Source organism: Mustela lutreola, chromosome 15 (assembly GCF_030435805.1).
Source record: "Mustela lutreola isolate mMusLut2 chromosome 15, mMusLut2.pri, whole genome shotgun sequence".
Lineage (NCBI taxonomy): Eukaryota > Metazoa > Chordata > Mammalia > Carnivora > Mustelidae > Mustela > Mustela lutreola.
In genome coordinates, this window is record NC_081304.1 from 43,077,181 (window position 1) to 43,099,266 (window position 22,086).

At 60.3% G+C, this 22,086-nt stretch overlaps 2 protein-coding genes across 5 annotated transcripts; one reads left to right on the forward strand and one right to left on the reverse strand.

Moving 5' to 3' along the window:
• Nucleotides 1-152: 152 nt before the first annotated feature.
• On the forward strand, nucleotides 153-4,627 carry TP53I13 (tumor protein p53 inducible protein 13). Of its 3 annotated transcripts, none has more exons than XM_059148074.1 (7): nucleotides 154-357; nucleotides 553-621; nucleotides 852-893; nucleotides 3,134-3,262; nucleotides 3,388-3,579; nucleotides 3,663-4,218; nucleotides 4,300-4,627. In XM_059148074.1, exons 1-7 carry the CDS (start codon nucleotides 286-288, stop codon nucleotides 4,410-4,412), a joined length of 1,173 nt encoding a protein of 390 aa, XP_059004057.1. In that variant the 5' UTR covers nucleotides 154-285; the 3' UTR covers nucleotides 4,413-4,627. The 3 variants fall into 3 exon arrangements, with proteins under 3 accessions (XP_059004059.1, XP_059004057.1, XP_059004058.1); XM_059148075.1 differs by having other exon boundaries at nucleotides 3,388-3,495; XM_059148076.1 differs by lacking the exon at nucleotides 3,388-3,579 and having other exon boundaries at nucleotides 153-357.
• Nucleotides 4,628-5,003: 376 nt separating this feature from the next.
• Nucleotides 5,004-20,275, reverse strand: GIT1 (GIT ArfGAP 1). Of its 2 annotated transcripts, XM_059148073.1 has the most exons (21): nucleotides 19,956-20,275; nucleotides 14,279-14,412; nucleotides 13,736-13,848; nucleotides 13,513-13,618; nucleotides 12,771-12,988; nucleotides 12,591-12,685; nucleotides 12,215-12,257; nucleotides 10,477-10,503; nucleotides 10,259-10,307; nucleotides 9,738-9,810; nucleotides 9,086-9,183; nucleotides 8,577-8,688; nucleotides 8,313-8,446; nucleotides 7,997-8,149; nucleotides 7,644-7,874; nucleotides 7,501-7,554; nucleotides 7,237-7,323; nucleotides 7,044-7,117; nucleotides 6,760-6,942; nucleotides 6,570-6,633; nucleotides 5,004-6,414 (listed from the first exon to the last, which is right to left on the reverse strand). In XM_059148073.1, the coding sequence occupies exons 1-21, from the start codon at nucleotides 20,005-20,007 to the stop codon at nucleotides 6,202-6,204; spliced, it is 2,313 nt and encodes a 770-aa protein (XP_059004056.1). In that variant the 5' UTR covers nucleotides 20,008-20,275; the 3' UTR covers nucleotides 5,004-6,201. The 2 variants fall into 2 exon arrangements, with proteins under 2 accessions (XP_059004056.1, XP_059004055.1); XM_059148072.1 differs by lacking the exon at nucleotides 10,477-10,503 and having other exon boundaries at nucleotides 19,956-20,121.
• Between the last annotated feature and the right edge of the window lie 1,811 nt (nucleotides 20,276-22,086).

Consider the following 22,086-nt stretch of genomic DNA (forward strand, 5'->3'; position numbering starts at 1 on the left):
GGGCGCGTGCGCGCCAAGTCCGCGGTTGTGGGCGGGCCTTGGCGGGGCGGAGGCGGGGCGAGAGTAGCTCGCAGCTGCGGGGGCGGGGCGAGGCGCGGGCTGGGGGCGCGAGCCTGGAGCGTCGGGGCGCGCGGCCTGGGGGTGGGGGTGGGGGTGGGGGTTGGGGCGGGACGACGAGCGCGCGCGCCCGGGTTCTACGTGGGCATAGGGGCGGTACGGGGGGCGACGCAGGGGCGCGCGCTCCCTGGCTTGCCCCGCGGCCGCCAGCTCCCCGGGCGGGCCGGGATGGCGCCTCCTCCGCCTTCCCCCCAGCTGCTTCTCCTGGCAACCCTTGCGGGGCTCCTAGGTCCTAGTGAGGTAAGGCGACGCGCTCCCGAGCAGGCTTCGGCCTGAGATCTCAAAGCGCTTTGCCGAAAGTTCGTCCTGGAAGGAGGGGCGCGTGGAGGGGACTAGGAGTAACCCCCTCCACCCCCGGCGGGCTGGGCCTGGGAGGGGAGGGCAGGGCCCACGCCAAGCCCAGTGCCCCAGCTCTTCTGGGCCTTGGACCCACAGGTGGTGGCCGAGCCGGAGGAGGAAGTGGGAGCCCGTTGTCCCGAGGGCCTGTGGCCTCTGCCGCCACAGGTAGGAGCCTGGTGGTGGGGTGGGAGAGAGGGGTGTGGAGGAGCATCCCGGCCCCGCTCTGGCCGGGCTGCGCCCTCCACAGTCATCCTCTGAGGACCTCTGCCGGTTCCTCTGGCCGTCAGTTGCCAATGTCTCCCTCCCAGCCGGTGGTATGGGGCCTGCTGTCTCTTTCCCTCCCCCGCACGGAGTCCTCCAGCTGCTCTAAGTCCTACCCCTCCCCCCCCGCACAGGTGTCACCGAGAGTGACTTACGAGAGGAGGAGCCGATGGCAGGTATGTACAGGCGGGAGCCCTCCTTGGTGGGAGACCGTGAGCTCCTTGCAGGCTTGCTCCGCGTTTTAGGCTTTCCAGCTCCATTCCCCACCGAGACCGTGTTCTCAGTCCCTGGACAGGGAACCGTGGGCCCCTGCCCTGCCAGTGCTGTGTCAGGAATGCTGTAGAGTAGCTAGCTAGCTGTCTGCCCCGCGGCAGGAGGCTGCAAGGGGAACTCTGACTAAAAAGAAACGACCCATGCCCCCACTCTTCTGTGTGACTGTGGGAACTCTCCTGACTTCTCTGGGCCCGTTTTCTTTCTTTTTAAAGATTTTATTTGACAGAGGTTATAAGTAGGCAGAGAGAGGCAGGCAGAGGAGGGAGAAGCAGGCTCCCCACTGAGCGGAGCCCCCCCCCCCAGGGGGTGCTTGATCCCAGGACTCTGAGGTCATGACCTGAGCAGATGGCAGAGGCTTAACCCACCGAGCCACTCAGGTGCCTTTGGGACCCAGTTTTCTTTTTTTTTTTTTTTTTAAAGATTTTATTTATTTATCAGAGAGAGAGAGAGAGCGAGCACAGGCAGACAGAATGGCAGGCAGAGGCAGAGGGAGAAGCAGACTCCCTGACAAGCAAGGAGCCCGATGTGGGACTCGATCCCAGGACGCTGGGATCATGACCTGAGCCGAAGGCAGCTGCTTAACCAACTGAGCCACCCAGGAGTCCCTGGACCCAGTTTTCTTAAGAGGGGATGTGAGTAATGTCCCTACTCCCGAGGCCTAAAATGAATTGTGTGTGATGGTACTTGGGGGCAGTAGGAAGCTGTATGAGATAGTGTGTTCCCCGGGGTTACCAGGCACCAAAACCTGGGTTCACCTTGCATGGCCACCTCTGTTTTCGTTGACAGTGGTCAGATAGCTTCCCTGACCCTTTGGTTTTTCCTTTTGAAACATCTTTTTTTTTTTTTTTTTTTTTTTTTTTTTTTTTTTTTAAAGATTTAGTTGACAGCGAGAGGGAACACAAAGATGGGGAGTGGGAGAGACAGAAGCAGGCCTTCCACCAAGCAAGAAGCCTGATAATGGGGCTTGATCCCAGAATCCTGGGATCATGACCTGAGCCAAAGGCAGACACTTAATGACTGAGCCACTCAGGTGCCCCACATCTCTTTTTTTGAAACTTGTAAGAGCTCCAGGCCAAGAAACCTCATGCATTCCTTCCCTCATACATCCTTTCATTAAATCATTCCTCTATTCAGAAACTTCAATGGCTTTTTTTTTCTGACGCCTCTCACCAGTTGCCACCCCCAGCTTTTCGGGCCCAGCCTAAATAAGCCTCATCTGACATCCCCAGATCTTTGGTTCCCTCTCCATTTGTGTTGGTTTGCTCACACTTGAGTTCCAGCCTCATTCCCACTGCTCTACCTTTGCTGCTGCTTGTTCTCCACACCAGCCTCTCCTCACCTGAAGTTGAAGTGGGTAGTGCCCAGCCCTCCTGCCATCCATCCCATCCACCTCCAAAGCCCAGTGCAAGAGTCAGCTTTCTCGAGAACATGCCCGATCACGCCAGCTCTTATTCACCTTCTCCAAATTCATGTAATGCATATTACATAGCATAATAATAATAATGCATAGCTCTTATAAGTGAGCCACTACTCTCTTTGAGTTTTATTAGTTTGCTCTTTGATTTGCACTGGTTCGGTTGCCCTGAGTTTCCTTTATGTTCCCCGCAGAGTCCAGGAGTTGTCTTTTGGCATCTCCTATAACATCTGGCACAGTGCTGAGCGTCAGGCCAGCTCAAAGAATAATTAATAGTAGTTGAAGTGTTTCTGTTGTGGGATCGTGCACCTGTTGCCTGAGTGCCCTGCATTTGGATGTGTGGGGGAAAGATTAAATATATGGATAGAATCAATAAATAGGAGACCTGGTCTCCATATGGGGGATGCTTCTAGTCTAGACCAGGGACCTGTGGAGCCATTGTTGCAGGCGCAGAGGAATAACAGCTGAACGATGGGGCCTGACAGCATTAACCAGGCTTGCTGTCAGCAAAGCTGTGAGCTTTGAGGGGTGGCACCTGATGGGGAGGAGGGGTGAGAGGCCGGAGGGAATGCTTGCCAGCACCCAGGGCTCTTTGTCCTTTCCTGAATCCTGCATGTGGGTCATCTGGCCACCCCCAGGATCCCTTTAAGCTGGCCCCCAGGATGGGAGACCTTGGGATTCTCAGAGTGCCCTGGGCCTGGTGTGGTGTCTCTATGCTTTTTTCTCTAGGCAGAGGATGTCCGCTTCTTCTACCACCCCTGCGCACACCCTTGGCTGAAGCTCCAGCTTGCCCTCCTGGCCCACGTTTGTGTGGCCCAGCCCTCACTGGCCGCTGACCCTAGCCTTACTCAAGAGCGGGTAAGTGGTTATGAAAGGGGGTTGTCTGGCTCTGGCAGAGGCGGTAGCCCCATGTGCAGGGGAAGGAAAATGCAGAGACTTCCTCCTGCTTGCTCCTCACCTTCATCCAAGCTGTGCTTTCCTAGCCCCTGGTGTTGGCAGCATGGGGTGTGGTGCTGGAGATGGCGTGGATAGAGCCAGCCCGGGCTGCCCACTTGCTGAAGAGGAGGTGGCGGCGGAGGCAGAGGAAGAAGGCATGGCTCTGCTCTGATGAGCTTTCTGGGTCCTTGGTGCCAAGGCCAGGTAGAGGGAGGCTGTGCTGGAGAGGGTGTGTGCAGGTGAGGGGTGCTGGGCTTGGTTGGTGGTGGGGTCCTTGGGTTACCTGGGCAGAGTAAAAGGTGACTGCTATCTCTGTCCCCAGGCTCCAGCTTTGGCCTTTACTCTGTGGAGCTGGCAGCCCCCTGGTGCAGAGGAGGCAACTGGAGGGCCCAGACACCTGTCTCCTGGTGGTGCCAAGAGGCGGGGGCTGCGGGCTGCCCTTGGTCTCCGGCCCACCCCCTCAGGCCCGAGGTTCTCCTCCACTTCCCCGCAGAGCCAGGGGCCCCGGCAGCCAATGTTGGCTGCACGGGCTGCCGGGGATGAGGCGCCATCTGTGCCCACTCCCCCGGTGCTGTCTGAGGGGCTTGGACGCAATGTCAGCTCCAGGCTAGAGGCTCCAGTGCCCAAAGGGCAGAGCAGCTCAGGGAGCTGCACGTGTCCAGGGGAGGCTTCCCCAGCCCCTCGGGCAGCGGTGCCTCCACGGGTGGCCCGGGGTCCCACCCCGCGCACGGAGGAGGCCGCTTGGGCTGCCATGGCCCTGACTTTCCTGTTGGTGCTGCTCACTCTGGCCACACTCTGCACTCGGTTGCATCGAAACTTCCGACGCGGGGATAGCATCTACTGGGAGCCCACGGCAGACAGCCAGGACACGGTAGCTGGTGAGCACTCGCCCTCCTTGCCTGCCCAGGTCACCCCTGGCCCTGCTGCGGTGCTCTGACCAGTCCCCACCCTACCCATAGCTGTGCTCAAGAGGAGGCTGCTCATGCCCCCGCGCCGGGTCAAGCGCTCCCGCCGGAGACCCCTGCTCCCACCCACACCGGACAGCGGCCCAGATGGCGACAGCTCCGACTGACCTGCCACCGTGGCAGGTTTGCTTTGTCACCCGGGAGGCCGCGACCTCTGCCACGTGGACCCTGTGCAGGGTCGCCCCCTGGTGGCCAGATGGAGCAGACCCGCCTCAGCACTGCGAAGGGGCTCGTCCCTGTGGTGTGTTCTGCTCTTCCGGTGAGGAAAGGGGCCTTTTCCGCCTCCCTTGCCTGTGTTTCTAATTAAATTATTTTGGTAGAATCTGGGATTGAACTTGTGCGTCAGTCACACAGACACTTCCAACCCAGGACACCAGCCAAGGCCATTCAGGTTTTGTTTGAAGTGGGCGTTTACAACAGCAAGTTAGGCACCCCTTCCCCATACCTGGCCTTAGTGGTAGTTTTAGGAGCTGATAGAGCCCTACTTGCTGCCATGGTGGGGAGTTGGGAAACCATAGTTAGGGAAACCTTATTTCCCAGCTCCTTTTCTAGAACACAAAAGCTGTCATTCTGAGTTTCAGGGCTGGAGTAGCAGGAATCTTCATTTGCTTCATGTTCTCAACAGGTTGGTCTTTCTCCTCACATCTGCCACCTCCTCAGTCCCCCACCCCCACCATTCTCTAGCGTCAGCAACAGCACATGGTCACTTATTTATTTTTGATACAAATGTACATGACACACGTCTTGACAGTCAGCCCACCCACCACCACACAGGTAGAGCCTGGCCCCTGGGACAGAGGCAGGACAGGGAAGAGAGCCGGTAGGCACTGCCATCTGCCTCTCCAGCCTTCCCAGGCCGCAGCCCAGATTCCAGATACCCAGATACCGCAGGGTAGGTGCTGGCCTCTCAGAGGTTATAGGTAGGGGGCTCTCAGCTGAGTCAGGGACCCCGGGGAGCCAGCCCCAGGCTCAGATGCTCAGTTCTCTGCCCCAGCCAGCACATCCCCCTCCACAAGGGAGGTGGAGGCGAGATGCAGGGAAGTGGTTTTTGTTAAGTTCATAGAGAAAGGGATATGAATCAGGGAGACAGATGAGGGGAGGCAACGGGTTGGACCCCAGCTGGTTACCAGCAGTCCCTGGCCCCAAGAATGGGGAAGGGGGGCTGACCCCTGACACTGGTCCTGCTGCTCTGGTCCCCTCACCCTTCACAGAACTCCAGATGGGCCAGGCCTCCGGAACGGCACTGCCGCCCCGCACACACACACAGGCACGCAGGGACACTCAGTTACCACAATGTTAAAATTAAGGAGTGGAAGAGAAGAAAGAAAAAAAGTTTCCAGTGTTTGCTGCTAGGGACCCTGGGAACACAGGCTGGGGCCTGTGCTCTGGACAGGGGCCGTTTGGCATTAAAGGAGAGCAGCAGGGGGGCTGGTGGCTACAGGGCAGGGACATCCAGAGATTATGTACAAAGGATTGAGGATGCCCCTGCTCAGCCCCCGGTAGGGCTGAACTGGCTCATGGGGTGGGGTACCTGGAGGGGGAATGGCCTCACTTGGAGTGTCCCCACCCTACCCTTGGCTGAGGGTGCCCCAAGGGTTAGGGGCTGGGAGTGATGCCTTACAGGCCCCTGCACGCTGGGGGAGGGGGAAGAGGGGAATGCTATGTACAGGGGGAGGTACATGGAATGTGGGGGACAGAAGCTCCTGCCACCCCACCTCCCCATCCTTGGGGGCTTGAGGGGGACGGGCACCAGGGCGCCTGGCTGCCAGGGGAGAGTGGCAGCACTAAGGGCACTTGCGCCAGCGGCTCTGTTGGGGTGGGGGTTAGTGTCTGGAGTGGCCCAGCTCCCATGGCCAGTGAGGTCCCAGGGTGCAGGTGAGGGTGCAGGGAGAGTGGTCACTGCTTCTTTTCTCGGGTGGTGATGGTGACCAGCTGCTTGGCAGCCTTGGCAATGTCGTAGGCGCACTGGATCACCTGCTGAGTCAGCAGCTGGAAGTCCACAGGGGCGCCCGGCTCCGGGGGCACGGTCTTCCGGCATTCGCTCTGAAGCCGGTAGGCGCTGGCATTGAGCAGCCGCAGTGAGCTACGCACAGGCTCCAGGGCTGGCCTCTGGAGGGGAGGAGGGAGCTGGGCCTTGGACTTCAAACCATGAGCCATGAACACGGCCCAGTGTGTCCTCCTTTGCACCCAGGTAGGGCTCCCATTCCCTGCACCTGTCCCACCCGGAGACCCTTCAATCCTGCTCCTCTTTCCAGCCCCTGTACCTTTGGGAAGAGAGAGGCCATCTCGCTCACAGCCAAATGGATCTTCTCTGAGCAGGGCACAAAGCTTTGGGGGGAGGGGAGGGTAAAAATTAGGGTTCGCAGGGACAATGGAACACCGGCGGGCCCCCCCCCTCCCCTCCCCTCCGCAACACCCAGGGGCCCCTAGAAGCCTCACGTCCCACCCCCATACCTGTCGTGCTTGAATTCTTGGGCAGCCCGTAACAATTCCTGAATGTTCTTGGTGACCTGTTCCGTCTTTAGGATGACATCCTCTGTGCTGGGCAGCCCAGGGTCAAGGTCTCCATCCAGGCTTTCCAACTCTGCGTGGAAGTCCTCTTCCCTGCCCAGCTCAAGAAACCTCTTCCCTTCCATCCTGAGGCCAGGGTGAGAGACCCATACCAGTGGTAAGGCTGCCTGCCGGCACCCTCACAGACACGCCAGGGCCCGCTCAGCCTTCTTCCCGGAGTGCCTCACCCAAGCAGTGGGTCCCCACTTTGCGTGTTCTCATAGTCGCTGTCGGCACCGCTGCCGTGGCGGGAAAGCTTGCTCTGGAGGATCGGGGAAGGGGCAGTAGATGACGTACACATTCACAGACCCACACAGCCCATCGCTTTCCACGTGCACACCTTACTCGGCCTGTCCCTTGCAACGGGGATGGGCACGTTACCGTGTGACGGCTTCCTTCCTGGGAGCAGGACAGGAGCGGGGAGGAGGGAGTGAAGGGCACGGCGGAGGCCGACACCCCCTTCCGGATCTGAAACCCAGGAGGGCTGGAGTCAGTTTTTCCTCCCTGCTCCCCCTACCCCGTCTTCCAGCTTCCTAGCATCGCGGGTCCTCCCCGTGCCCAGCCATCGTCAACGCAAAGGCCACACCTGCTGGGGCTCAGAACCCATTTGCTGACATGGACCCTTGTGTCCCAGGCCCTGCTTACCCGGTAAAGGCCAGCAGGGACGTGTACTGAATAGATGGCGTCGTCCTCCAGCTCCTGGGAGATGGCACAGAAGGCATCACGGAGGGTCCCATGGCAGCTCCCGCCCTGTCTCCCCTAGTCCTTGACACCCACGGGCAACTCACAGTGCTGTGGAAAGGCTGGAGCCGGGTGGTGAGCTCATCCCCAGGTGGGCCCCCAAAGGGCTTCAGGGCGGAGCCTGGTTCATACATGGAGAAGGCCTGGCGGTCCCTGCGGTGGGCACTCCCGCCAGGCCCCATCGATGTGTGTTCTGCCCGCTCGCTGGGCAGCGGGGCTGTGGGCACCGGCCCCGGCGGCTGCCGGATCTGCAAGTTCTCTGACTGCAGCTTGTGGATCTGAGAGGCACAGGGTGTCAGAACCTCCAGGGGCTCCAGGCAGCACCCCCAACTCCGGGAGCAGGGGTCCTCCAAGCAGGACGCTGGGAGCCCCCCCCTCCCACCAGTGCTGCCGTCCCTACCTCCCTCTGCAGCCTCCGGAGCTCATCGCTCAGACTGCTGTTGACCTTCATGAGCTGTTGCACCTTCGCCTCGGAGGTGGCCAGAGCCTTCTTCAGCTCCAGATACTCCTGCAGGGTCACGGCCCCATCAGAGAGGTCTGAGGAGTCCATGCTCTGCAGAGTGAGACAGAGGCTCATCAGCCCTCAGGGCAGGGCGTAAATGCCCACAGAAGGCTCTTCTCAAGGCCGTAACCAGCCCACTTGTCCCCAAAGCCCCAGGCTCTAAGGGGACAGAGCTGGGCCTTGGTGGAGGCCCAGGGTGGGGCAGTGCTCAGACCCGGGCACGGTTGTTCCTAGTGGCACCAGCGCTGCGCAGAGGTTCCTGGTCCGTGTCCTCATCCGAGGCCACACTGTCGTAGTCGTGCTGGTCGTCGAGGTCACTCTGGCTCCTTGCAGAGAGCTCGAGGTTGTCTGAGGACACAGTCCCATCACTCAGGATCCAGCCACACAACCCTTCCACCATGCCACCCCAAAAGGGAGCCACAAAAAAATATTCTAGAAAAGTGCCCACTACCCGCCGCCCTATCCACGCCCTTCCCACCTGTGGGGCTGCTCAGGCTCTTGCCCTGCTGTCTCCGCTTGGCCTCGCTGAGAATGTCTATGATCAGGGTGGCAAACTCTCGGGCATTAAAGCGGGCCAACTTCTGCCGCCCCTACAAGCCAGAAAGAACCCAGCTGGCAAGACGGGCCCCCTTCTAGGTGACAGGGCAGGGGGAACCAAGCTGCAAGGGAGTCCCCTTTTACCTGGCTCATGGCCAGAGCAGGGGGTCAGGGATAACACTGATTCTGGGTGATTCTTGGGGAGCTCCTGCAGCTGGGATCTTGCCCCCACCCCCTGGAAGCTGCTCAGCAAGTGGCTCAAAAACCAAGCCTGATTTCCATTTCCAAAGCCCAGCACCGGCAGAGCCCTGAGGGAGGCCTAGGCCGGGGGAGGAGAGCAGGCCCAGGCTGCGGCCCAGGTGGCAGCCACTGAGCAAGGGCAGGGCCCATAGAGCTGGCAACCCCCGGAGGGGAGGAGACGGCCCCAGGCCCCCCACCCAGCCCCCTCACCTGATTCCGTGTGGCTGAGTATTCGGGGTTCACGGGCAGGAAGGGCACGGCACTGCGCTCCGTCACCAGGGTGCTGTGGTTCTGGGTGGCCAGCCACACTGCGGGGGAGGGGCAGAGGTGAGGAAATGCTGAACACAGCCTTCCTCGCCCCTCCCCAGCCCACCAAGTGCTGGTGTGCAAAACAGGGGTGGTCTTCAGAAAGACCATGCACACCATGGAAGCAGGGTCTAGTCAGGGCAAGGCTGGGCGAGGCCAGTGAGGCTGATGAAGAGCAGAACAAGGCGACTCCTTCTTGCCAGGCCCAGCCCAGAGTTTGGGCTGGAATCTGGCTGTGGCCCGGAAGGAGTGATGTAGGGGGGGGCGGAGTGGGACTGGGGAGTGAGCCAAAGTGGGAGGCAGCCAGAGCCGAGATGAGCCCCAGTGCAGAGGTGGGTGGAGAAACAGGCCGCTGGGCCAGGGAGGCTGCCCAAGCCGCTCACAGCCAGCAGGGGTGGCTCTGTGGAGCTGCTGAGCGAACCAACCCCAAGCAGCCCCTCACAGACCCCAGTAAAGGACCAGAGAACCACAAGAGGGCCTAGCCCTTCCCCAGCAGGTGGGCAGGTACCCTCATCTAGTCTACCCATGCATGACCTCCGATGCCCTCTGGGCTCACCGGCATCATTTTCTCTTCTATCCACCTCGTCGTACACGTCCATGGCAAGTTCCTCAAAAAGCCGGTTGCTGAGCTAGAGACAAAGAGGGAGACAGAGGCTTTGTCAGATCAGTTAGTCCCCAGTACTGACAAGGCCAGCTCAAGCAAGAGGTCTTAAGATGTGGGGAATGGCTTGTGTTCCATGTGCTGCCCAATCCCTGTAGTCTCAGAACTGGAAACTGGGGCAGGGGTCTCTCTGTCACACTCCACAGTGGAAGAGGACAGGAGGGAGACCAGATCAGTCAGTGCTTTTGGAGGTCAAAGGTGAAGCCAGGGCCCTGGAGCCTGCAGAGGGCAGAGCCAGGGTCGAAGACAAAAGCCAGGGAGGTAGGGGGAAGGGAGCCAGGAAGGACAGAGTGAGGGGCAGGCACCGCCGAGACTTGGAAAAGGATTAGAGGAAGGAGGGGGAGTGACAGAGGGGTGGAGGGTCAGAGATGCGGACAGCTCCTAGTGTTAGAGCCCGTCTGTCCAAGGGGACTCACCGCCTGCAGCTTCTTCTTGGCGGCTTTGGCCAACTCGGACAGGTCTAGGCTGTGGATAGAGGGAGATGGGAACAGGCAGACATGAGAGGTGGCCAGGCCCCTGCCAGTGACTCCAGAACATGCAGGGACCCCGGGAAGACAACATCCCAGATGCTGTACACCAAACACCGCCCCCAGCCCAACCTCCAGAGCCTGCCCCCATGGCAGGCACCATATACCTCTGAGACATGCACTTTTGCCGAGATCTAAGTCCAGAGAGAGGCAGCAGAGGAAAGAACAGGACAGAGGCAGCAATTACCCGGGAGCAGGGCGACAGGCGCACACCCATGGACACCATGCACACCACGGAACTCATCTCCCCTCCCCCAAATCTGCTCCTGCACCCGCCTGCTCTCTCCCTCCATGCCCCACTCACCCCACACCAGTGTCTGCTCCTGGTGGTAGGGGGCACTGGAGATCCCCTCACCCTCAAGCCCCAGGGCAGCTGTCCCCGGGTTCCCCATCAGTCCCTCATCCTTGGGTCTTTGAATCAGTTTCTTCACCCATCTTCCCACTTCTAAGCTCGCCCCCACAATCCCTGTTTCCAGCCAGCAGCCAGGGGATCGGACCACTCTACCCCCGGCCTTAAAACAACTCAATGACCAAAGATACATACGGCATACTTCAGCCGTATTAAAAAATACGCTCCGTGCTTAGCATGCATCATTTCACCCAATCCTCTCAACAGCCCCAAAAAGGTAGGTGCTGCTGACCTCCTCTCCAGGGGGTAACGAAGACTCAGAGAGGGTTCAGTAGCCTGTCTGAAGTCAAACACCCAACACATGGCAAAGCTGACTCCACACACTGTCTCCTCTTGCTGGGGCTCACGGGATGGGCTGTTCTCTCATCTGTTTCTATTCCGGTCCCGCTCCTGGGATTCCCTGCTCCTCGCATGGTGCTCCGGCTGCCCCGACTGCCCGAGGTACCCAGCACGACTTTGCTACTTTATACCATCTCTGCCTTTACTTCTCTCGATGCCCACTCCCCACCCCCAACTAGAGCTGTCTGACTAGGCAGCTTCACTCTAGACTGTAAGCTCCCTAAAGGCAGAGATCTTGTCTGAGTCACCTGTGTCTCAGGGCCAAGAAAAGTGGCCGGCACCAGGAAGGTGTTCTGTCATCACTTCCCTGAGTACACACCCAGATGTGTTCGTAACACATACACCAGAAGCATCCAGGTACACACACAGCGCAGAATAAAACCAGAGAAGAAGGAGGGAGTCTCGGTGTCTCATAACAGAGAAGGTCTGGGTTCATGGATCCAAGGTGCCTAGGCCTGACCATCCCTGTTTGCTCACGCTAGCCACTGGAGAGGGAGGGGAGCCTCCTCTCTCTGAGATCCAGGCCTGCCGGCAAAGCTTGGCAAGACTTGGCGAGCAGAGGTGGCCAGCAGGTGGCGCGAGCAACCATCTTGTGAGCCAAGGGAGTGTCCCCCACAGCCTAGGCGCCAGAGGCTTTGCTGATCACAGACAGAAACACCTCAGTGGTGCTGTACCCTGCCCCCAGCCCCACTCAATTTCTGAGCACGCCACAGAGACCTGGTCAATAGTCCCAAAGTGAGTCAAATCCCTGAAGCCCATATCTTTTTACTTTTCTAATGATTCTCTAGTGGGGTGAGTGCCACTGGAAGCAGAAGGCAGCAATCCACCACTCCCAGGGTGGGTGCTGCTGGTACTCAAGCCTGTGCGGGAGAGCCGTGGGGCTCAGGTTGTGCTGGTCACGTGCCAAGCTGGCATTTGTCACCTGCCTTGGGGCCCAGCATCGGGGAATGAAGACTGGACAGAAATGCTTCTACTGCCAGGCCCCTGATGATGGGGGACCCTAAAGCCTGGGGAGAGGGAGGAGTGGAGGCACTGAGGCCCAGACACCCAAAGGATACCCGACAGCCTCTAGGAAGGGGCATCAGGTGGGCACTCACCTGTCAGCCATCTGTGGGATGATGTAATGCCCATTTTTGTGATCTGAACAAAAATAAAAATGCCAAGTCACTGGTGCGGGGTGGCCTTCGCAGCTGGGAGCCCACTTTATTGCCATGATTGGAGCGTGGCACCCAGAAGTGTCAGGGGACAGGGAGGGCGGGCCACCCCCAAGCACCCTGGGAGCGGACTGAAGTTAGGCCCACCCCCACTCCCCATCCCAGCTTGCAGGAGCCCAGAGCCTACATCAATTTCACAGGAGCCAGTTGCCTAGCAACACTGTTCCCCAGCCGGCTTTGTCACCATGGCAGCTGCTGCTGGGGTGTGTCTGGGTCCCACCTGTCTGGCCCAGCCAGACCTGCCCCGAGCTCTGCTCACCCGGCTTGCGTCCACAGAGATAGAAGGCCAACCGGTCAGTGAGCTCATACTGGCACTCGACTAGCCTTTCCGCCAGCTCATGGTGCCCCGCCTGCCTGTGGGGAGGGGGCATGCCTCAGCCCTGCAGCGGCCGTCCACCACACCCACCCAGCCCAGCCTCACCCACCACCTGGCCCTCACCTGGCATAGTCAATGGGTGTGCGGCCATTGACATCGGGGGAGCCAGGATCAGCCCCATACACTACAAGCAGCTCAGCCTGCAGGGTCTGGCCCGCCTTGGCAGCCACGTGCAGAGGTGTGGTGCCCTTCTCTGGATGGAAGAAGTTGGCCTGGGCGCCCAGGGACAGCAGGCGCAGACACGTCTCCAAGTTGCCTGTCCGCACACTCGAGTGCAGTTGCTGCAAAAGGAGCAGAGTGTGCAGCAGACGTGTGCGTGGGGCCCCTCCCCTCCTCTAGCCACACCACAAAAGGCAGCTGCTGGGCCTCCCACCAGCTCCCGGGGTCCCAGCTGGAGTTGGGCTGTGAGGGAGGACAGAGGTCGGCCCCGCTGTCAGTCACATCCACCTGTGCCGTGAGCACTGCTTGACACAGATGGTGTCTGTCAGGGAAATGCTGGGATTTGTTTCCCGTTTTACAGACAAGCAAACTGAGGCTCGGAGCAGCTAAGAAACGGCCCCAAGTTCTCCCAGCTTTTGGATGGCAGCTGGTGGGGTTTGAGCCCTGGGGTGTCCATGGAGGAGCTGAGGGGCTCGGCTGCATATGCCGCCTGACCATGCAGTCTCATCTCCCTGCTGCACCCACTCTTCTTGCCTGACCCCAATGCCTCTGGGGCCTCAGGTTCAGTGGTGACAAAGGAGCAGACCCTCAGGGTGTCGCAGGTGTCAAGAGAGGAGGCCCGCCCATTCCCTGGGGCCCCTCCAACCTTGCTGAGGTCTTTGGCAGTGACCCCGTCGTCGTCCCGGCAGGGAAGCTTGTGCACGAACGCCAGCATCTGGTACTTGGCCCTGATGAACTCTGACTTGATGGGGCTGGGCGGGGACACGGGGCGCATCGGGGAGAGCGGGAGAGGCTAGTCACCCGGCCACCCCTTGAATCCACGTCCCAGGCCGCGCGGCCCCTGCCACCAGCCCTCCAGCCCAACTCACTGGACTTTGTCCTGGGGGTTGGCTTTGCGCCTGCCGCTCTGCACTTGCGCGGGATCCAGCAGGGAGTGCTCCCAGATAGAGTTGGCCCCGTTGCTGGCGAGCGTGTGCACCATCTGCAGGGAAGAGGCGCCAAGTGCGGGTGCCCGCTGTGCGCCAGCTACTGGAGGGGGGGGCACTGCCATGCGCTGGCCACAGCCGGCATGGCTGGAGACAGGGCTGAGGAGGCCTCCTGTGTGTCTGCTGCCAGCACCCCACCACCCCACCTGGTCGGGCCGCCTGAGCATGTGGGTCCCGTGTAGCACTTCAGGTCTCCCAGCAAGCATGCCACGGCTCAGAGAGGTTAAGTGACCTGCTTGGTGCTACATGGTCAAGCTAAGATGTGGCAGGGCTGGGGAGAGGGCCCCGGCCTGGGAGACCCCAGTCTTAGCACCTGTGTCTGCCAGGCCACAAGAACAGGCTGGGTTCTGCCCTCTGGCACTGCTGGATCCAGGGTGGTGTGCGTGGGGGCGCGTGCGCCGGGGGACTAGCTGGACAGCCACGTACCTGCAGCAGTGTGGGAGGCCAGGCGCTGTGGCGCAGGTGCTTGACGACGGAGATGTGGCGGCCCAGGCTCCGGTGCACGCTGCAGCACTCGTCGCACACCAGCACGCCCCTGCTGATGGAGGCCCAGCCAGGGTCTGCGGGGTGGGAGCTGGGTCAGCCAAGCCCAGATCAGGGCCAGTGTCTCCTGTGCCCCTGCTTTGGGCTCACGCCAGGCTGACGTAGTCCCTCACTCAGCTTCCCAAAGCCCAGGGAGCAGAGGACCATCGGGACACACAAGTTACCTACCAATGAGGAAGCCTAGCTAGGTGTAGGAGGGATTTCCCCTAAGGTGCACAGCAGGTGACTGACAGCTGTGCCTGGGCCTGTCTGGGGGGAGGGGGTCCCCAGGGCTGACTCAATGGGCATGGCTTCCTGCCCTGCAGCCTTTCCCAGGGAACAAGACAGCTGACCCAGACCTCCCTCACAGGGGACCTGCAAGACAGCCCTAGGCATTCCTCCTGGGTCTGGGCAGGGCCCTATCCCTCCTGCACCCAGGCTTCTGTGGGACCCACAGGCTCCCTGACCTGACCCATCCCACCGTTCTACGGGCTCCTGCTTCCACCCTCTTCTTAGCTAGGAAGAGGCCTCTTCATGTTGAGCCTTCTGCTATCATCACTGATGGGCTGAGTGGGAGTCCCTCTTAAATAGGGCCGGAGAGGGTAAAGGAACTAATGCTGGATACCCACCGCGTACAAGCTAGACTTGTATGCACACTGTCTCTCACCACTGTCAGGCAAGGCAGGAAATGCTATCCTTGCTTTCCCAATTAGAAACAGCGGCTCAGAGAGGTTAGAGCGCTTGCTCAAGGTCACACAGCTAATGAGTGGAATTGCTGGGACGTGGACCCAGGCTCTGAGATGCCAGACACTGGGCCATGTTCACACCCAGTGCTCTTCTTTTGCTCTTGCCCCGAAGGCGGAAGCCCCAAGTGGGCAAGGGCCCTGGAAGCCACTCTCCACTCCATGGGGAGAAGGAAACTTTGGAGACAAGAAGGAGGGGCCAGGAGAGGATGGGAGTTCCTGGGGTCCTTTTCAAGGGCAGGGGAGATGCCACCCATCCTGGGCCCCTTGGGAAAGGGGGAGGAGACAGCTGTATACAGCTCAGGCTGTAGAAAGGTCATGGGGGAGAAAGCAGCCATTGTGTGCCTCAAGAGAGCGGGGGCAGGGAGCCTCTTTCCCAGGACACTGTGCTCTGCCCAGGCCCCCCGCCCCAATCTCAGGAAGCCCTGTTTTTTGGAGGGGGGGGGGAGTAAGGGACTGGCTCTCTGCATGCCTGGCAGTGCTCAGGGAGTCCAGAGGTGGGTGTGGGCCCCCCCAGGGGAGGCTCAGACTTGGGGTAATGAGAAGCTCTCCAACCAGAAGGCAATTCTCAGACCCTTCCCTTCAAGAACTTCCATAGAAGTTCCCAAGAGAATCGTAAGGAGACTGAATCAGGGAGCAGCCTGAGTTCTGCCTACATTAAGTATCCCCCCCCCCCATAGGGACAGGGAAGAAACAAGAAGTGAAAGAGGGGGTTCAGCTATTTGGGTCTGGGCTTCTTTAAGTGTCCCACAAAAATACAGGGCAACAAGGTGCCTGCCATATACTTTTCTGGGAGTTGATCCCAGGGACCCATTGCCTGTGCCAACAGGGGGAGCCCTAGGACACTCTGTTGGCTTTACCCAAACAGGGAGGAACCCCAGTGAGGCACATGGAAAACTCCCTCCCCCTACTCCCAAGCACCACTGGGTGAGGGGTCTGCAGGCCAGCCACCTCCGGCAGCTCAAGCAGGAAGCTGGAAATGACGCAGCCTAAATTCCTCTTGTTGAAATGGTGGGGTTTCCTGTAAGTGGGGAGCCGCCCAGGCCAGGATCATAAATGGGCCGCCCTAAGGCCTCCACCCCAGGCCCCCGGTCTGCCCGGAGAAGCCAAGCCCGAGAGGACTGCACAGATCTCCAGAGCCAGGCCAGACATGGTGAGCCTCTGAATACGGCAGTGACCAAGAGATTCGGATTTGGGGAACTGGGTCCCAGGCTCTGTTGGGCACTCACCCAGCCTGAAGGAGGGGTCCTACCTCTCCTCCACAGTGACCTGAAATAGGAAGGTTGAGCTGGGGACACCTTCCTGGCAGGGGGAACACTGGGGCCAGCTCAGTTCTTCATTACACAAATGAAAAGCACACCCTAACCCTACTACCGACTTCTTAAATGCCCAAGTGGCTTTGGGCCTACTCAAGCTGGAGCCGCTAAACCTCACTTAGGCCAGTTCCTCAGGCCAGAAGGGTTTCTGTAAGTCAAATGACTACTGTGGTTTAAGGTTAAGGGACCCTTGCCCCCAAGAGGCCCCTTAGGTCAAACTTGGGGTAGAAAGGAGAGGGACATAAGGTGTTTTGTTTTTAGTAGGCTCCATGCCCACCAGCCCAATATGGGGCTTGAACTCTCGACATCAAGAGTCAAACGCTCTACTGACTGAGCTAGCCAAGGGCCCCCAGGGAACATCCGGTTTAGGAGACAGTGGTAACCTCCTCAGCATCCTGCCAACCTTCCCCCAGGACTTCTGCCTCAGGACAGGGCGTCTGGAATATATGGGCAAGCAGTAGGAGGGGTCCTAGGAGGGATCCTGGGATGACATTAACCACGAAGGCCTCTGCTAAGGTGAACTCAAGTCACCACCCAAAGCCATGACCGGCCTCTAGGGGCAGCAGGTCTGCTATAAAGGCCTGGGTCTCCTGAGCAGAGCCTCCCTAAACAAGAAGGAGAAGCCCACCATCTTGAAAGCAGGCAAGAGTAATCCATGGGGATAAAGGTCAGGATGGCGGTTACCTCTGGGGGGCAGTGTTGACTGGGAGGGGGCAGAAGAAAGGCCCAGAGAGGGACAAGAATGCTCTACCTCTTGACTGAGTGGTAGTCATATGGGTTAGTGGCTTAAACCGTAAGGTGCAGGAATTCGGCTGTACATAACTTCAATCTCAATAAAAGTGAAGAAAGCCCCCATTCACTCCCACCCTGCAATCCATATGAGCCTGTGGGTTTCCAAATGTCCCTAGCCAGTAGCATCCTTGCTCACCCAAGAGCCTGTAGGACAGGCACCCCAAGGTCTTCACTCTTCTGACCTGGGCTGCCAAGGTGGGAGAGTTAAGATGGAGACCCTGGGATGAGGAACAGGTCTGTGGGCTAGGCCGGGACCATGTGGCAGAGGGAGTGGAGGGGAAGGAAGCAGGGAGAACGCATTCTCCAGAGTTCCTGGACTCCTGCCCCTCCCTTGGACTCCCAGGACAGGCAGGTACACACGTGGCACCTGGCGAGGGGGCACCAGCAGCCACAGCGGTCATGGCACCTCCGGCCGCCTTACAAAATACACCTGTCACCTGTATGCCTGGGCCTGGAAACGGAGGGAGGACATCTGCGGTCACCTTTCATCCCTACAGCCTCCCCACATCAACCAGCCACAAAAAGGTCGCAGCCCCACTCCTAGGGCTCGAAGTCCTTTCACAGCAAGAGAAGCCTATGACCGGGTAAGAGACAGAGGCCAGTGGGGTCCCAACTATTGACTACTCTCAAGCCCCGTACCTGGGCTGCTCCAGTTCCCACACGGAGAGCGCCACTCCTCGCATCAGACAGTAGGGGAATGGGGTAGCCCCAAGTGGCCAGCTGGGGTCCTGACAAGCAACCAAACACTCAGGGAGTGCCTGGTATATCATGTGCCAGACACCATGCAAGGCGCCGAGGTAGGGTGAGGGTCAAGACTTTATCAGTACCCTGCCTACTTCACTGTCCCCACCACCTGCCTCTCCTGGAGCTGTGTCCTGGATCAGGGGGCCCTAACCCTTATCCTAACTTGTACCTGGCGCACCCGTGCCCCTGTGCGACAGTGACTGCAGACCAGAATCAAACAGTCCAAGACATCCCATAACATACCACTCCTCCCTGAAACCATTTGGCATCCAGAGACTTCAAACAGTCAAACGTGGTGGAGAAAGAACAGCTGCCTTGCTGATTCTGCCCTATGTCCCTTTAGCTAAGTATCAAAAGCACAGACTTGAAGATGGGATGGTCTTCAAAAACCATTCTACTCCAACTTCTTTGCCTCACAATTGAGGAAACTGAGGCCCAGAGTGAGGAAAGTCTTGCCATGGGTCACAGTGAGGACCTAGGATGAGTGTCTGCTAAACACCTTCCTCCCAGGCCTTCTGGATCTTCCACCCTCACCCCATGCTATGCCCAGCCCCCAGAGGTATGGAACAGCCTGGGACAGGCAGAGAGGGCCTGCAGCTGGGGGAAGGGGATCACAGTCTTCGGCTCATTAGGGTAAGGATCCATCAGCCCCGGTAGTTTCTTCATGGCCCTCCAGATCGTGACATGCCCTGAGAGGAGTCCCGGGTCACAGCCACCCAGAGTACCCTGCCTTTGCCAGGCATCCACAATATTACCCAATATTCCTCATGCTAGAATACCAGAGCATCTATGGTTCTCAACCTGTTGGGGTCTTGGGCCTGTCCAAAGGGTGGCTGGAAGTTGGACCCCATGGAACTTCCCACTCTCACACTTAATTGTGCTCTTAGTCCCCCTGGAGTTCACAGACACCCTGAGCCTGCCCAGAGGTCTCCCAAGAAGATAGCTCCTTTTCTAAAAAAAAGGATGGACAAGAGCCAGAGCTTCCTTCTCCAGGCCAGCTGCTGAGCCCCATCACTGGCAGTGTCCTCCCACAACAGCAGGTAGCAGCAGCCTCTCAGGTCACTGCTCCTCTCTTCCTCAGCAGCTCAGGGGGCTTTCACATCAGCCTGGACCTGACCGTGCTGGGAAGAAGGGAAACACCACAGTAAATACAGCCAGGAAGCCAGCCCCGTCCTGGGAATCCAGACAACCCAGGGGTACTGCTTCCTGCCCATTTCTGGCCAGAGGGGGCCACAGGGACAGGAGGGGTCAGTGTCCAAGCTGGGACAATGCTCAGCCCACCTCCCAGAGCAGGCCTTCACAGGGCACAGGGACAGCTGAGTCTAGTTGCTCACAGTCACCAGGCAGCCTGGGGATGCCTCCGAGGGAGATGCCCAGGCTGTACTGGCCCTCAACACCAGGCCCTGCAAGGAGCCCCGGCCTTGGTAACCAGGGGCAGGGAGTCCTCAAAGCAGCTACCCCTCGTCTGCTCACGAGGAAACACTATCCAGGCCCCTCCTGGCCCATCTGCCCAGCACTCTTGCCCCTTGACCTCCGCCACCTCAGCGGGCGCGCAGACCATGCGAGCAGCAGGTGCAAGACGCGGGGGTGGCACTGAGATGACACAAAACCACACTCGCCCCCACCTCCTAAACCTTGCTGGCCTCCGCCACAGCCCTCCTGCCACTCCAGGCTGGCGCTTCCGTCGGGATACAGAGACAGAAGGGGGGGGCAGCTAGCTGCCTGCCTCCCTCAGACTGAGGGGTGGGAGGTGGCGCCGGGAATGTCCTTCCTCGCTCGTCCACGGACGCAAGGGAACCGAGGCCCCCCAGCCGGCCCTCCCGCCAAGGACACGGCTCCGCAGTGGCCCGGGCGGGGGCCCAGGCCGGAGGCCGCAGCCCCCCGGCCCCGCCCCGCCCTCCGGCCCCGCACGGCGCTCCCGCCAGGCCCCGGCGCCCGCCCGGCGGCCTCGCCGCACGGTCCCGCCCCCGGCCCGGCGCCGCTTACCCGGGGCGCTGCAGTCCGCACACACCTCCGCCCGCGGCCCCTTCCGGGACATCCTCAGCGGCGACGCGGCCGCAGCCCTCTGGGCCAGCGTGGGGGGCGCGGGCGGCGGGCCCGGGCGGCGGCGGCCCCTGCTGCCCGGCCCAGCTCCGGCAAGGCCCCGGCTAGGCTCCGCGCGCCCGGCCAACCGTCTGCCCCCGAGGCTGGCCCGGAACCCGCCGTGCCCGCCTGCCCGCTCGCCCTCCGGCGCCCTCCGCCCCGCACCGCCCCGCGCCGCCCCGCGCCGCCCTGCCGCCGCTCGCCGCTCGCTCTCTCCGCCCCCTGCGCGGCTCCGGGCCGCTCCTGCAGGAAGCCGCGCAGGCCCAGCCCACCGGGGGAGGGGCGGCCCGCACACCCGCCCCGCCGCCCGGCCCTGCGGGCCGCGCCTCCCAGAGAAAGGAAGCCGGCAGCGCGGGCGGGAGGGGGCGGGGGCGCTTAAAGGGGCAGCGGCCGCAGCTAGGCAGACCCGAGAGGGCGGCGGCGTCTGAGGCCTTGGGCTCGGCTCCCGCGCTCCTCGGCCTTGCGGCAGTGTGAGTTACCCTCACAGCCCCATCCCCTTAGCTTTCCAGGTGGAGGGCGGTCCGGTGGCTCAAGCTCGGGGACAGTGACCCTTGGGGAACTGGAGGCCCAGGCCCCCTTCCTTTTCAAAGGGCTGTGGTTTGGGGTACCCGCCTATGTCTGGCTGAGGTGAGGTGTACGACCTGGTCCCCCGTGTATCCACATCTAAGTGTCCAGGTGTGCGTGTGGTCACGCCCTTGCTGATTACGCACAACGCCAACAATATGGACGCCCAGGTGTTCCCCTGCCTCCCAGCTAAAAATACATCTCTACCTCATCCATACTTCCATCCCAAGAGAAAAGAATCTGGGTAGTTTTTAAAGACCTCCCGAGGAGTGACCACTGTGCCTGTGTGCCGTAATAACCACTCTGCATCCGCCTTGTCTTCTACGGTGTTTCTGGGCCACCGCAGCTTTATGTGTCCAAGGCGTGTGCACACAACATACAGGGATCTTTTCTTACGGTGGCCTTTCTTCCTAGACTTCACACGGAGACGGCGTAGGTGGGGGGACAGGAAGCGGAGGCGCAGGCCGCACGTGGGTGCACCCCTGCACTGAGCATGCTCCCCCATACACGTGTGCCCCGCGTGTACCCAGCCCCCATCCCTGCAGCAGCAAAATGCCAGAGCACTTGGCTTGTGGGGAGAGGGCAGGGGTGGCCCAAACCAGGCCTGGAGGTCCAGCGACCTGAATGAAGCGAAGATTCCCTGAGGGGCAGGGAGACCTCAGTAACAAGTGGGGATGGGGGTGGGGTGTAGATGGGAGGGGAGTCCTTGGGCAGGGGTTTGGGAATTGGTCGGCTTTATCCCAGCGGTGCCAGAGCAGCAGTGACTTGTGGGTGGGCCGACTGCTTCCCTGGGGGAGACAAGTAATGCTCATGAGTCACACCACCCGAAATACAAGCAAAGCTGCCTCCATCGCCTTTAGCTGCAGCCCAGATTGACAAGTTTGTTTGAAATCTCGATCCACGGGGTATATTTATAATCGCACCTTTAAGAAAAATCTTTTTGCAGGCCTCCCCTCCCCCCACAGCCAGCCGCTCAGCTGGCGGGGCTTCAGCGAGCAAAGATACCTCGCGGTGGGGGTGGGGGGCGCCGGCGGCGGCGGGGGCGGGGAGCACCACCTGCCGCACCAAGGAGTCAGTCTGTGGGCTTGGTGGCCCCGGGCTGGGCGACGAAAAGGAGCGGCCACCGGCGCACATGCCACGAGTGGTGGCCGCCCGTTCACCCCCGATCTCCCAGCTATGGAATTTCATTTATTAAATGTCGAGGCGGCCACTGGCAGCTCCATCGCTTGGCTGTCTTTGTTTCTCTGCTGTGTGGGCGCGTCTCGAGCACGTGGCAGCTGGAGCGCGCAAACCGGAGGAAAAGCGATCTTGGTTTGGTATAGGGCCGCCTGGCAAAGAGGCCAGGCTGCTAAGGGCCTAAGTCCCTCAGTCCAGGCTGAGCTACTCCTCTCCCAGAGCCCCAACACTTTCCAGGGGAAAGGATGATTCCCCCTGCTGCCCCCTCCCGCCCGCCAGCTCCACCTCCCGGCCG

Excerpts from the sequence above, each read along its gene's own strand:
- TP53I13 (XM_059148074.1), top strand. The coding sequence starts at position 286 with ATGGCGCCTCCTCCGCCTTCCCCCCAGCTGCTTCTCCTGGCAACCCTT. Across the intron at positions 894-3,133 it reads AGAGGAGGAGCCGATGGCAG|GCAGAGGATGTCCGCTTCTT; the intron begins GTATGTACAGGC and ends TTTTTTCTCTAG. Across the intron at positions 4,219-4,299 it reads CAGCCAGGACACGGTAGCTG|CTGTGCTCAAGAGGAGGCTG; the intron begins GTGAGCACTCGC and ends CCCTACCCATAG.
- GIT1 (XM_059148073.1), bottom strand. The coding sequence starts at position 20,007 with ATGTCCCGGAAGGGGCCGCGGGCGGAGGTGTGTGCGGACTGCAGCGCC. Across the intron at positions 13,849-14,278 it reads GGCCTCCCACACTGCTGCAG|ATGGTGCACACGCTCGCCAG; the intron begins GTACGTGGCTGT and ends TCTTCCCTGCAG. Across the intron at positions 8,689-9,085 it reads ACTCAGCCACACGGAATCAG|GGGCGGCAGAAGTTGGCCCG; the intron begins GTGAGGGGGCTG and ends TCTGGCTTGTAG.